Source organism: Salvia miltiorrhiza, chromosome 1 (assembly GCF_028751815.1).
Source record: "Salvia miltiorrhiza cultivar Shanhuang (shh) chromosome 1, IMPLAD_Smil_shh, whole genome shotgun sequence".
NCBI classification, from domain to species: Eukaryota; Viridiplantae; Streptophyta; class Magnoliopsida; order Lamiales; family Lamiaceae; genus Salvia; species Salvia miltiorrhiza.
This window is the reverse complement of record NC_080387.1, coordinates 26,389,540-26,404,676: the sequence shown is the minus strand read 5'-3', so window position 1 is coordinate 26,404,676 and position 15,137 is coordinate 26,389,540. Positions and strand designations below refer to the sequence as shown.

General features: G+C 36.0%; 1 protein-coding gene across 1 annotated transcript; it reads left to right on the top strand.

Moving 5' to 3' along the window:
* The first annotated feature begins 1,021 nt into the window (after window positions 1–1,021).
* Window positions 1,022–1,687, top strand: LOC131005247 (uncharacterized). Its single transcript, XM_057932123.1, has one exon. It carries the CDS (start codon window positions 1,022–1,024, stop codon window positions 1,685–1,687), a length of 666 nt encoding a protein of 221 aa, XP_057788106.1.
* Window positions 1,688–15,137: the final 13,450 nt, after the last annotated feature.

Below are 15,137 nucleotides of genomic sequence, written 5' to 3'. Positions count from 1 at the left end.
GGAAAGATATAAAGTTTTTTTTATGGACGGAGGGAGTATTATTTTAAAATTATCTTTTTCGTTTTTCTCTATCTAACAAAGATTTTTTCTTTCTAACAAAAAAATCTCTTTTTAACTTATAAACTTAATTATTCAAACACTTTAACAACTTATTATCTTTTGAGAAGAGCTATACATCTTATAAGCTATTATAGGCTTTATAGCTAATAAATTACTCCCTCCGTCCCGCGAAACGTGACCCACTTTCCTTTTTGGGTTGTCCCACGAAGCTTGACCTGCTTCTAAAAATGGCAAAAAATTTACCCTTTATTCACCTTTTCACTTTTTCACCTATCACACTTAACACACAAAATACCACTTTCTTAATTCCCGTGCCGAAAAGAAATGGGTCACGCTTCATGGGACGGAGGAAGTATTTAAAATTAATAAGCTTAACCAAACACCCTCCAAATTAAGTTTTATTTGCGTGTGTTTACTAGAGGAGAATACTGTTTATCGGGAACAGGAAATAGACGAAACAAGCTAGAAACAACAACATGGAGCAGTCCTACCTTTTCCTTGACAATATTTGGCTCTTCTTCAAACACAAAAGCCCTCTCTCTCACTAGAATCCATGCATGCATTTATACCCCAAAGAAACCGTAGTCAGTCGTCATTGGCAACTAGTTATATATGGCCATCTCTTCCTCGGCCTCAATCCCGGCCTAATCACCAGTATATGACGACATCACTTTTAATATATGGTTAGTGTAATTACCAACAAATAAGCTTACCTGATCCCATCCCTTTTGCATTGTGAAAAGGGTTAGAGACATTTTGTACTAATTAATTTGGTGCATTTATGTTTCTTTTTTGTAGTTGGGTCGTCACTCCCACCAGCTTATAAGCACCTCATTGTCACCATATCTTCTTCATTCCCATTCGCATTGCATCAAATTCTATGTTAGCTAACTTCGAATTTATAAGCTCAAGTGCAGCAAATTAATTATCTTTTTCTTTCTCTTTTAATTTGTTGAAGGTGATGGAGTCGATGATAATCAAACTCAAGATCCCAGGTGAAGCCCGTTTCGAGTGCCCGACTTGCTCCAAGTGTTTCAGCAGCGTCAAGGCTCTAGGTGGGCACAAATGGATTCACATGGAAAAGAAAAACAAGAGGAATCATCAAGTGATGGAGCTCCAAGGTGACGAAAATGGTGGTGACGTTTCTTGCCCCGTTTGCCACCAACCCTTCGCCTCCGACAAGTCCTTACACGGCCACATGAGGAAGCACCCCGAGCGGGGGTGGAGGGGAATGATGCCTCCGCCCCCACTCGACCACGAGGCCGCCTCTGGGGCTTGTCATCTCTTGGCTCTTGCCGGCGCCCAACCGCCTTGCCTCTTGCAGGATAAGGGTAAATCGGTTATGGGTGAGAATTCTTCTTTGTTGGCTACTACTTTTCATCATAAGACTCCTCTCAAATCACAAAACAATTACCCTTGTGAGATATGTGGCAAGTCTTTTAGGAGCTACCAGGCCTTGGGGGGTCACAAGTCCCACCATGGCCGCCTCTCTATGGAACAACCCGAAGGGTTTGCCGGGATTTCCGGTCACGGGCAGCTGCCGGAGGACAAAGGCGAGGAGGGGAATGATGATCAACCTGCAAAAGTAGTGTTTGATTTTGACCTCAATGAGCTACCAAAATGGTGATGAGGTTATTCAGTTGTAGTAGGAGTACTATATCATTGATATGTATGTTTAATTGTTTGTCAAGGCTAGCATTGATTTAAATTTGCATCCTAATTAGTTGTAATTCAGAAAAAGGTGTCCAAATCTTTAGCCAGTCAGGTTGAGGCGCTTTCAATTGATGGGAAAACAATGAGATAGAGTTAGGGTTTCTTGTTCTTGTCTAGCTTATTTAATGTGTGCTTATTTAAGATGTTTTACTGTTTAATTACTCATTTTGTGACTTTCTAGCTAGATGTTCATATAATTTTTATTTGAGATTGATTTATCTATGCTATATTCAGCGAAACATTTAAAAAAAGAAAAACAGATGCTATATATATTGGCGCAGCCGAAATTATAACAACATATATTCTTTCGAAAATAAAATGAACTCTAAGCTTTTTATGAGCCGTTGAGCTGGGTTTTAATCTCAACAATAAATTAATAATAAACAGAGAAAGTTGAGAGAATTTGAATAAGATTAATATAGAGAAAATAATAAGTTCGCCTTCTTGATTTTATACATAAGAGTCCTATTTATCAAGGCAAATTGACCCAAATCTCGTTACACGCTTGGTGAAGTTGATCGCTAAAGTTGAGGATTGGCGGGGCTGATCACTAAAGGTTATGGCAGAGCTAAAGCGCCAAGGTGGTGTGAAGCTCAGTTCCAAGATTGGGCGGAGCCGAACGCCAATGTTGTGGCGAAGCTTGGGTGCCAAGCCTATACATAGCTGAGCGTCGAGCCTGTGCGGAACTAAGCTCGAAGGTTATGGCAAACATGACTTTTTATTTTATTTTTTTGTCTAACTAAAGGCCCTTCGACGAGTATTCACTAAGTTGTATTATGATTATAGTAAATAAAACAATCTTTGTATCGAAGTGATACATCTTATTATAATATGTCAAAAAATAATTTTACTATTCATTCTCGTCAAAATAATATATAGAAATGTGTTTTAATTGCCCACACATTTAAATCTATAAATATAATTTATTTCAGTAATTGGTTTATCCGTCTTAATGGACCCAAACATTACAAAATAAACATTAGCATACAAAAATAAGAAATTAAAAAAAAAAAATCTTTCAGATAGGCATGTTGCTACCACATACAGCCTTGGAGCTCACCATTTACTACCACTTGTATATCCATTTTACAATACATGGCAGCAACCACGACCCAAAAAATTTGGGGGGAAGGGAGAGGGATTTCCTTGGGAATGATCAAATAATACTCACTTCGTCCCAACAAAGTTGAGTTGTATTACTCAATTGATGTATTATTGTATTATGTTTGTTTAGATTAGGTTTATATTGAGTTGTATTAAAAAATTTAGTGCTTACATTTTTAATGAGTTGGTAGGAAATGGAGAAATTCAGTGTTTCTTCCTCTCGCCACCCCTTTCTTCCTCTCACTGTTTGATTTTGAGTTTGATTATGAACAACCTTTAGTTTTGAACAACCTTTAAATTAATTTTAAAGATAGGCGACAATAACAATGTAAAAAAAAACAATTAATTTAATTATAAAATTCAATAATAAAAATAAAATTTTAGATTAATTAATTTTAATTTTGGATTTAAAAATAATTCGGAATCACTAATTATACATATAGCCACTTAACCAAAAATCTACAAACATATTTAAACAACTAAACACTACCTCCTTAAATCCCTACAAACATACTTAAACAACTAAACACTAATTACTTAAATCTTGTACCTAAAAGGCATGCCTCAACTTCACCGGGACAGAGGGAGTACAAGTTTTTGGAATCCAAGTATCAGTGGATAAGAATCATCTTGATGCAATGCAGATGTCTTAGGCATGCACGATGGGCTTTCTTGTAGGCAGCAGCCCAAGGGTGGGCACCTAGGGGTAAAGCGGGCAGTACTAGAGAGTAGGCCGACATTTTTGGTTTAGGCGGGCGGTTATCCTGATCCATGTAATTCATATACTTTTGGTATGTTGTGAGGTTTTCAGTCCGACATCTGGCCTATGGCGGGCTCCTTGATTTCTCGCTTGTAGCAGGCCATGCTGAAGTGCACTCAGCTGCCTGGCGGGCGCACAAGAAAATTGCCGCCTCTTGCAGGAATTGAAGGTACATTGTTGTCACCCATGAAAAAATTGTTTAGTCTATGATAGGATGGTGTACCAGTCCCAAATGTCTGTGATGCTTATTGTCGAGGATGACTTTGTTGGGTCGGTAGTGCTGATGGTGCCGATGAAAAATGTCCGAAAGACCAAGGTTTTTTACTTGATGTGGCCTTGTCCCAAGGGGAATGAGGGATCCGGCTGGGCTGTTGTTCTTCCATTTGGTTGGTAAATGGATTTATCCCTTTTGTGTCCCAGGGTTGCGAGTTTTCCTTACGAGATTCTACAAATTCGAGGAAAGAATTTGTAGAAAATATTGGTAGAGAGAAAACTGAAATTAACCATGTTAAGGAGAGATAACACCTATGTTTGGTTATGGGTTGTGCCCTGAAGTCGCAAGCATCAATGCGTTTAACTCCAAATCGGCACGAACCTCCTCTAGGGAAAAGATATCATTTAAGCATCTACAAATATCCAGTTCGATATTTCTCACAATCTTCTTGACTCTGTATGGTTCATCCTAATAAATGAATTGGTTTCGAGCAAACCAGAGATGGTTCATCGAAATGACTAAGGTTAGGTGTATTGCTTTCTGGATGATAGTTGATCCTTTTCTTCATGGTTGTGAGATGTTTTAAGGCTGACGACGGTTATACTTCGGATTTTAAGCGAAGTTGTTGTTTCAGCCAACGTACAAATAAATTTATAACTTTGCCCAAGACAGGCGTAGTGCTTAGTGGAAGCAAGGATCTCTTGTCACGTGCACTTCCATTGTCTAAGAAAAGCTATTCTTAAGTGTGTTCAAGGTAAGGGACACCCTATACCATTAAACCATCTCAACCTAACCATGCAATAGGACACCTCAGAGCATGCAATTAAACCGAGAAGCATTTAGCCCTAGATAGACCCGACATTGAACTTAGGCACACCGTAGTCTACTTCAACCTTCCGTGCCTGCAAATACTCTCAAGACGTACAATGATCGTACACACCCTATAATCTTGATTTATTGGTGATCTAAGTCTACTCAATTAATTAATGGCCTGTTAACTAATCAAGTCGATTTAGACACTTGGTTATAATGCCCAGCACTTTGGGAACACAATCATGCAATTACTTAAAGCACACAATTGAACCTCACGAGTTTATAAGTTCATATCCACATCAACTATGCCTTGCCCAGATCGATAAACTTAGCTAGATATAAAGTAAATTGCAAAAACAAAAGATAAATAAGACATGGAAATAAAATAAAGCAAACTTTCTATTACAGGAAAATAAGGCATGATGCTATATTGCCAACATAAAGCACAAACTATCTGTCTTGCCCAAAACGGGACTTAAACATAAAATGCAGAAAAAAAAAGATTTTTTTCGTACTCGCCCTCACTCCTCTAGTTCGCGCTTGCACACCAAAATTGAAATGGGAACATGTATTTATAAGAATCCAGGCGTGGGCTGAAGGCCAACACGCAGCTAGAGCTTCGTTAGAGTCTGACTCCAGTTGGAGTGTCCAGGTTGCCCTAGACAGAGTCTTCAAGCTTGAAGACTCTTCCTTGGATAATATTTGGCATTGATCCATGCATATCCTGAAGCTTCAAGCATATCCACTCCGTGCATGGGAAAATGAATATTCTCGCGCCTTATCTTCTTGCACTGGATCAGCCACGTCAGCGTCACACCCTGGACGCCTGGTCATGATGGATCCTTCCCTGTTCACCCTTCCTGTCTTCATCCTGGCCCATCTCGTGCCCTTGATACCTCTCGTGGTGGATGTTGGTTTCCGAGTGTAAGTCAGGCTAACCTCTTAGTCAGCGGCAGATAGACTTGGCTGCAACACTCTCTCCCGAAAACTGCTCCAGAATGCCTAGGACTCGATAGAACTCCTCTTCTGAACGGTACTACCTACTTTGACTTTCGATCTTTGGAATGCATCCAACGTGCAGGCTTCGTTAGACTTGATCGTTCAGGTGCCTTCCCAAATCTCATCAGATTCGCTCCATCTTGCTCATTATGGCTCCACGAGGTTTGATTCTGTCAAAACAAGTGTCCTCCCAGACATAAAAACAAGCAAAAATACGCAGAAAAGACTCGATCTAGACCTAGACACAATAAAGAAAAATAGCACAAAACTTGGGCTCGTCAAAGACACTAGGGATTGTCGTCATTTATTGATTTAATCGAAGTCATTCACGGATGAGATCTCAACTTTATTAATACTTGCACATTTAAAGAACAAATGGTCATGAGTTTCAGATTCCATATTGCAAATAATACTCCCTCAAGTCTATCAAAGGTTTTGAGCCTCCCTTGAAGGGCCTACCATAGAGTGATGAAGCATCTTGCAGGGATGAAATTCTTCCTATGGCTTTATGCCAAAAGAGTTTTTCACCATTTAGCCGAATAAATTTGTATGCCAAGTTTCAGTAATTCCATTGCAGCTTTATTGTTGTTGCCTTGTTTTTGTAGCAAGGAGTCCTTGATTTTGAGTATGCTATTGATAAGGGGTGAGTCGCGACGATGCTCATGAATTTTCCAATGTCCCGATCTTTGAGGTATTTGGCATGATACCACTGAATTATATTGTGATATAAGTTTTCTATCATGAAAATCTAATTAATTTTTTAAATTAAATTAACTATATTGCGACGAAGTACGACATCGTTAATTTCTAATTTTATTTTTATATTTTTTAAATTATTAGTTGTGACAAAATATTTATGTCGTTGGAATGCAATGACGAACAGTCCGTTTCAAATTTCGTCGCAAAATCATGTCTCAACTAAATTTCATTTTTTGTCATAAATGGCGATCTGTTGTTTTGATTCGTCGTTAGCTCTGTGGCAAAATGAAGGTTTTTTGTAGTGTAAAAACATTAATTAAAGCTTGAGATCTTTTCTATATATGACAATGTAATTGTACAAAGACTTAATGGATGTCGTTATTGTTATTAATGTTTTAAAATAGTGACGTACTATCTTTATCTGGTTGCGGATACAATAATTAATAATCAAAACTTATTCCCCCTCACCTGAAACAAAGTACTTAAAGCTTAATATATCATGATGTAGTTGTGTAAAGTTTTAACCAATGTCATTATTGTCATTAAAGTGTTCAGATAATTCCGTACCACCACTATTGGCTACAAACTTAATTGTCAAAATCTATACTAACATCCCTCGCGACCAAAATATGTTAGTTAGCTACTCCCTCCGTTCCATTATTGATGACCAGTTTTTCTTATTGGATTGTCCCAAATATAATGTTCTATTTCTATTTTGGGTAATAAGTTCATACTATAAACAATGGCTCCATACACCTTTACACACTTTTATGCTACAATCTTACTTTTCTAAATACCCATGTCCAAAAGAAATAGGCCATCAATACTGGCCAAGTATGATTTTTTTCCTTTTTCTTTTTCTGAAATTTGTATTCCTATTATACCCCTCTGTATTTTTTGTTTTGAAATGCATCTGCCACATGTCGCATTTTTATGTGTTCACATAAATATAAAAGTGGATTTTGAAAATAGCCTATTTCTTTTAGTAAACTTAAAAATTACCCACTAAAATAAAAACTTAAAAAATACTCACACTTACCATTTTACCCTTGCATATAAAAATTAAGAAATACCCGCACATTGCACACTCAATCGAATTCACAACCAGGATTTATTTTGGTTGTGAATTCAAGCTTTAAAACTCAAATTCACAACGGAATAGCTAGTATAATTTAAGTTTTAAAGTTTGAATTCACCACTAAAAACAATGTTAGTCGTGAATTCAAGTTTTAAAACGTGAATCCACAACTATAAATAGTATTAGTCTTGAATTCAAGTGAATTCACAATTAGAAATATTGTTGGTTGTGAATTCGCGTGAATTCACAACCAGGGGCGGAGCCAGGGGGCAGTGGGGTCACTGGATCCCCCTGGGATTTTATGATTTTCGTAGGGGTATTATGGTAATTTCAAATATATATGAATAAAAAATAGAAAATTATGGTTTTGGGATTAATTTTCAGCTTGAATACCCTAGCCTCTGAAAGTTTCCACACTCTTGAACTTATGCGAATTTAATTAGCTTGAACTTGGCAGAGAACATTGTGCTGAATTCATTAGTAGCTTTAATCATCTGCAAATTCAAACATTGACAAAAAACATTGTGCTGAATTTAGCTTGAACATATGCGAATTTTTTAAAGTTTCAGATTTAATTCCTTTAAGTTGTATGTGGCCACCAGTTTATTGTATGCGAATTTTTTTAAGTTTCAGATTTAATTGTCATGTTGTATTTTCGAAAATACAATAATTAAACGATCTGGAAATATAAATAAAAAGTAAAGTTAAAGAAAAAAAAACATTTTCCTTGTTAAAATTAAGAACAATAAAAAAAAAATCCTTAAATACACTATGTAGAACACACACCTTTATCTTAATTTTATTCATCTTAATTTTCGTGCCAAAAAAGCACGTATTATAAATAATGGGACGAATGGAATATTATTTATTTTTAAATTTAATTTTTTATGTATTATTTGATTATTAATTTTATCAAAAAAATTTGGACCCCCCTAAGACAAAAGTCTGGCTCCGCCCCTGTTCACAACTATAAATAACATTAGCTATGAATTCAAGTTTTAAATGAGTTCACAACTAAAAATATTTGGTCATGAATTTGCGTGAATTCACAACTAGAAATATTGTTAGTCGTGAATTTACAACTGAAAATATTGTTAGTCGTGAATTTAAGTTTTAAATGAATTCACCACTACAAATATTGTTAATTGTGAATTCTAATTTTAGTTGTGAATTCATAGATCTAATTGTGAATTCAAGAACATTAAGTTGTGAATTCATAGATATGGTCGTAAATTCAAGAACATTAATCAAATTTTTATTTTTTATTTCTATAAGTCTTGAAATGTACTTCTAATCCTAAAAGAATCACGAGTTGAGAGAGAGAGAACAATGTACTTGGAATCGCCGCATCCAGAATAACAAATTCAGATAGCCACGTTCAGAATAACGAATTCACACCAATTCAAATTGGAAATTAGAATAACAAATAGTAGAGCTTTCTCTCGTCCACCAAAAGAAAGAGAAGGCCCAAAAAGCTTAAACTTGGCGGAGAGTTCGAGTTTTAAGCCCAATAATTGCAGCACAGCTCGTCTTTTTCAAATCACAAGGCAATGACGACTCCGTTGAGTGGTGGGGTCATTGTGAAGCTCCCAATTCTATTTTTTCCATCAAGTTTTGGTTCCTCCAATTTCCTAGGATACACCAAAAGAGAGAGACTCTATGGAGAAAAGAGGAGAGAGAGAGAAAGAAGAGAGAGAGAGAAGAGAAAGAGAGAGAAGAGAGAGAGAGAGGGGGGGAGCCGCGAAAGAAAGATGAGAGAGAAAATAGAAAGAGAGATGAGAGAGAGAAAGCTTGCGTAAAAAGAGGAAGGAGAGAGTTGTGATTTGTTTTTTTTAAAATGTGTAGTGTATTTGTGATGATATATTAATGGGTATTTTTTTAAATTTTAATCTGAGGGGCGATTTAGTCATTTAATAGAAAAAATGGGTAATTCTTAAAGTTTTTATTTGAGTGTGAAAAATTTTAATTTACTATATAAAAAAGGCTAGTTTGATATATTGACTCTAAATATAATTTGTGGTCCATATTTGAATTTAGGGAAAAGGTGCAAATTGGCCCCCCCGAAGTAGTAGCCCCTATAGCGTATAACCCATTGATCACTAATTTCTTAGCAACAATAATGACTGCAACTAACACAGGTAATTGTAGCAAGCAACAAGTAATCGAGTATCGTATTCTCAGGGACTGAAAATGTAACACCTCAATTTTCATAAACTTTTCAATATAAAATCTTTGAAAACTAATAGATAAAAATAAAATTTCTTGAATTATAAAAGTTTAAACCAATTTAAAATCAACTTGTCAAAACTAAAGTAGTAACATGAAATAAAATGATAAACTAAAAAGTAACATGTTTCAACTTAAATTTCTATGGAAATACTAAATCTCTAGTCATTCTCGACTTCCATGGCCACCGCGACTCTAGAACTGCAAAACTGAGAAGATAAGGGGTGAACACATTGAAAATATACTCAGTGAGGAAAATAACAAAATATTCATATATGTCACATATATAATTAAATCACGTTATCATACTTGCAAACATACGCCAAGAGACCGGAGCCCCTTGACAAACATAATCATAGTTTGAGTCGATGGCTTAAGTCCCATGACCAAACACATACATAAATCAATGGCTTAGGTCCCATGATCGATCAATGGCTTAGGTCCCATGATCACACATAACATAGATCAATGGCTTAGGTCCCATGATCGCACATAACAACATAGATCAATAGCTTAGGTCCCATGATCGCACATAACAACATAGGTCATGGCTTAGATCCCATGATCACACATAACAACATAGATCATGGCTTAGGTCCCATGATCGCACATAACAACATAGATCAATGGCTTAGATCCCATGATCACACATAACATCATAGATCAATGGCTTAGGTCACATGATCACACATAACAACATAGTCATAAGATGCACGTAAACAAGTAATCAAATGCGATAATAAAATATATATAACCATATGAATAAGCGTAAAATCCCTCACCTTAATGTCGAAACAAAACAAAACCGGAAAGAAGGTCTTAATAGCGCCGCACCAAAAGAAATCGTCAAAATCGCAGCTGAACAGACCAGTCAGCTTCAAGCCTTCGTTTGAAGCCTCAAACGTCCTCAAATCGTATTTTGCCCAGAAATACAACTTCTTCCTCTTCGAGAGAGCTTTCCGTGGCCGCCTGTTTCGCTTGAATCGGAGTTCTGTGGAGGAAGTTATGGCCGTTCTCCCGAAACTGCCAGAACTTGATTTCCTGCGAAAATCTGACTCTACACGTTTCTGGCCCTCTCTGCTCTCTAAAACCCTAATTAATTAGTGTGTCCGTCTCCTTTAGGGTTTGAAAATAGATCCCATATTTATACTAGTTTCTAAAGAGCTTTTGATAAATATAAAAAAATTATTTTCTATGTATATCTCCTACTAAGATAAAGAATAAAGATGATAAAAGGAGTTCTAATTCTAATAGGAATCATTAATAATACTAATACTAATACTAATAATAATAATAATAATAATAATAATAATAATAATAATAATAATAATAATAATAATAATAATAATAATAATAATAATAATAATAATAATAATAATAATAATAATAATAATAATAATAATAATAATAGTCTAGATAAAATTAACGGTGCATATCTATATGTATCATGTAATTATTTAAAAAAATAAGCTATACAAGAAAATACTAGTATTAATTAAACTTATAAAATAAATCTAAATTATCGGGGTGTTACAACCTACCCCACTTAAAATAATTTCGTCCTCGAAATTCTAGTCACGATTCATAGTACTATTATGTTTAGCTTCGTTAGAAATAGTTGAATTTGTGAAATCGTTAGATGGCACGGACACGTCAAACTCCCACTAGAGCTCAAGTTACCCTACAAGCACGAATTGAGAAATTGCGCGAAGAATATGAAAGATTAAGTGAACGTTGTGAATTCTTGCGTGTACAATGCGAGAGATACGAAAGGATTAGGAGGCTGCAATCGGTGTACGACTGCTATACATGGAGTAGCGACTACGGGTTCGTGGAACACGTGCGAAGGATGAAGTTACCTCACAATAGAACTAGATTATATGGCTCAAGAATCGTGACTAGAATTTCGAGGACGAAATTATTTTAAGTGGGGTAGGTTGTAACACCCCGATAATTTAGATTTATTTTATAAGTTTAATTAATACTAGTATTTTCTTGTATAGCTTATTTTTTAAAATAATTACATGATACATATAGATATGCACCGTTAATTTTATCTAGACTATTATTATTATTATTATTATTATTATTATTATTATTATTATTATTATTATTATTATTATTATTATTAGTATTAGTATTAGTATTAGTATTATTAATGATTCCTATTAGAATTAGAACTCTTTTTATCATCTTTATTCTTTATCTTAGTAGGAGATATACATAGAAAATAATTTTTTTATATTTATCAAAAGCTCTTTAGAAACTAGTATAAATATGGGATCTATTTTCAAACCCTAAAGGAGACGGACACACTAATTAATTAGGGTTTTAGAGAGCAGAGAGGGCCAGAAACGTGTAGAGTCAGATTTTCACAGGAAATCAAGTTCTGGCAGTTTCGGGAGAACGGCCATAACTTCCTCCACAGAACTCCGATTCAAGCGAAACAGGCGGCCACGGAAAGCTCTCTCGAAGAGGAAGAAGTTGTGTTTCTGGGCAAAATACGATTTGAGGACGTTTGAGGCTTCAAACGAAGGCTTGAAGCTGACTGGTCTATTCAGCTGCGATTTTGACGATTTCTTTTGGTGCGGCGCTATTAAGACCTTCTTTCCGGTTTTGTTTTGTTTCGACATTAAGGTGAGGGATTTTACGCTTATTCATATGGTTATATATATTTTATTATCGCATTTGATTACTTGTTTACGTGCATCTTATGACTATGTTGTTATGTGTGATCATGTGACCTAAGCCATTGATCTATGATGTTATGTGTGATCATGGGATCTAAGCCATTGATCTATGTTGTTATGTGCGATCATGGGACCTAAGCCATGATCTATGTTGTTATGTGTGATCATGGGACCTAAGCCATGACCTATGTTGTTATGTGCGATCATGGGACCTAAGCTATTGATCTATGTTGTTATGTGCGATCATGGGACCTAAGCCATTGATCTATGTTATGTGTGATCATGGGACCTAAGCCATTGATCGATCATGGGACCTAAGCCATTGATTTATGTATGTGTTTGGTCATGGGACTTAAGCCATCGACTCAAACTATGATTATGTTTGTCAAGGGGCTCCGGTCTCTTGGCGTATGTTTGCAAGTATGATAACGTGATTTAATTATATATGTGACATATATGAATATTTTGTTATTTTCCTCACTGAGTATATTTTCAATGTGCTCACCCCTTATCTTCTCAGTTTTGCAGTTCTAGAGTCGCGGTGGCCATGGAAGTCGAGAATGACTAGAGATTTAGTATTTCCATAGAAATTTAAGTTGAAACATGTTACTTTTTAGTTTATCATTTTATTTCATGTTACTACTTTAGTTTTGACAAGTTGATTTTAAATTGGTTTAAACTTTTATAATTCAAGAAATTTTATTTTTATCTATTAGTTTTCAAAGATTTTATATTGAAAAGTTTATGAAAATTGAGGTGTTACAGAAAAACCGAAATCACCCTAGCTATCTCCTAGACAAACTATAACAGTAGACAGGCAAACAAAAGTGAAGAAGGTTTGAGTAACTTAAACTAAAACGCAAATAGCAATAAATCAAAACACATAGGAAAAATCAAATATTAAAAGACAACTGATCCTAGGGTAGTAAATTCATTAACTAAATCTACGCAATAAATCTATTAATCCTATGTACCAGTTTAATCCAGTTATGATGAGAGATCACTTAATTAATCAATCACTCTCGCTAGAGCAGCAACGATCGTAGATTAGTAAATTATCTATCTCCATTAGGTCTCAAGAAAATCTACTAACTCCCAATAGCTCCTAAGAATAGCTCTCTCTATGATCCACCTATCTCCGCTAGGTCTCAAGGTTAAAATTATATCATACATTCCTGAATCCGCTAAACAGTTATCTCCGCTAGGTCTCAAACCGAATAGCTAAACATGAAAACTATTGGCCAGATAATCCACAATAAATCAAGCACCAGGAATTATGAATCATAAACTGGAAGGCACAAAGGTATTAACAAATAAATCACATAAATTCAATCAACTATTTACGAACCCTAGAATCAGCTAAATGAAACTAGCCAAACATAATAAAAGAAAGCATAAACATAATTAAAAAGAACACAATTGGAAGAACTGAATTAAATAAAATAGAAAGAATGATCTTGAATCTTCAATCTTGTGGAAATCCAATCCAAGCTCTTATTAAAATAGGATTTTATTAAAAAAAGAAAGAAGAAAAGAAGAAAACAAAAAACAGAACCTAAACCCTTGAATGCACAGAACACAGACTAAGGGCCGAGCCTCGTTAAAACCTCAGGAAGAGGAAAAAGAGTACTCGTCTATAAAGAAGTGTTAGAAGCTGAGTTGAGAGAATCTCAGAAACTCCGGCCTTACCATCGTTCCTAGATAATCTCGGCTTCACAACACAACAAGCAAACCAGAAAAGAAGAAAATACAAACGAAAAAGAGCCAAAACCAAGAAAGCAAGAAAAAAGGCAGACAGAAGAGCCTCAGCCGGTAATACGCCGTCGCTGAAACCCTCCACCAGACCGCCGTCGAACAAGAAAAAAAAAAGGTCAAACAGCCGATGATACGCCGTCGCTAAAGACCTAAATCTCTGAATGAGAAAACCTCTAGCAACCTCGTTGCAAGAGACGTCCTCAAAAAACAAAGCAACCAAAGCAACGAGCCCTCCTTCCAAACGATGTAGACACGCACCATAAGAACTGAAAAAACGGGAAAGACAGTCGAATTGGCCGGTTAGATGCCGTCGCCGAAGACATATCCATCCCCAATCCAAGCTCTAAAAACTGGAAAACAATAAAAATCTAAAGCCATAAAACTAAAAAACTAAAGTTGGGAACTGAAAAAGGAACCCAAAATAGGTCAAAAGAAGACCTATTTATAGTACCAGGGTAAAATACAGAGTTTGAGCTCGAAAAGGACTTGAAAAACGCATAAAAAACGTAAAAATACGGAGGCGTGGCGGTCTGGCGGCGATCGGACGGCACTCACCGTGCGGACGCCGCTGGTGCCGAAAACTCGGCGGTCGCCGCCCGGTCGCCGGATCCTTCACAAATTTTCTTCTTCAGGCGGCGGTCGCCGCCCGGTCGCCGCGGGGTCGCCGCTGTTTCGCTGCTGCACGCGATTTTTTTGTTTTGGTCATAACTTTTTTGTCTGAACTCCGATTTATGATCCATTTGCTCTCACGAACTCGTATCGAGACGATCTACAACTTCTATTGCAGATAAGTTTTCCAAATTCGAAATCAATAAACCTGAAATTTCCTTCAAAGTTCGAGTAAGAATCATGTTTCAAAAGATAAAGCAAATTAAGCACAAAACAATCATCCAACACTCAATTTCCTATAAAATTGACATCATATGAACACTAAAACCATGGAAATATGAGTGTTATCAACTCCCCCAAACCTAAGCCATTGTTCGTCCTCGAATAATGAGAAGAACACAATCAATAACACGAATG

Coding starts and splice junctions, on each gene's coding strand:
- LOC131005247 (XM_057932123.1), top strand. CDS start 1,022: ATGGAGTCGATGATAATCAAACTCAAGATCCCAGGTGAAGCCCGTTTC.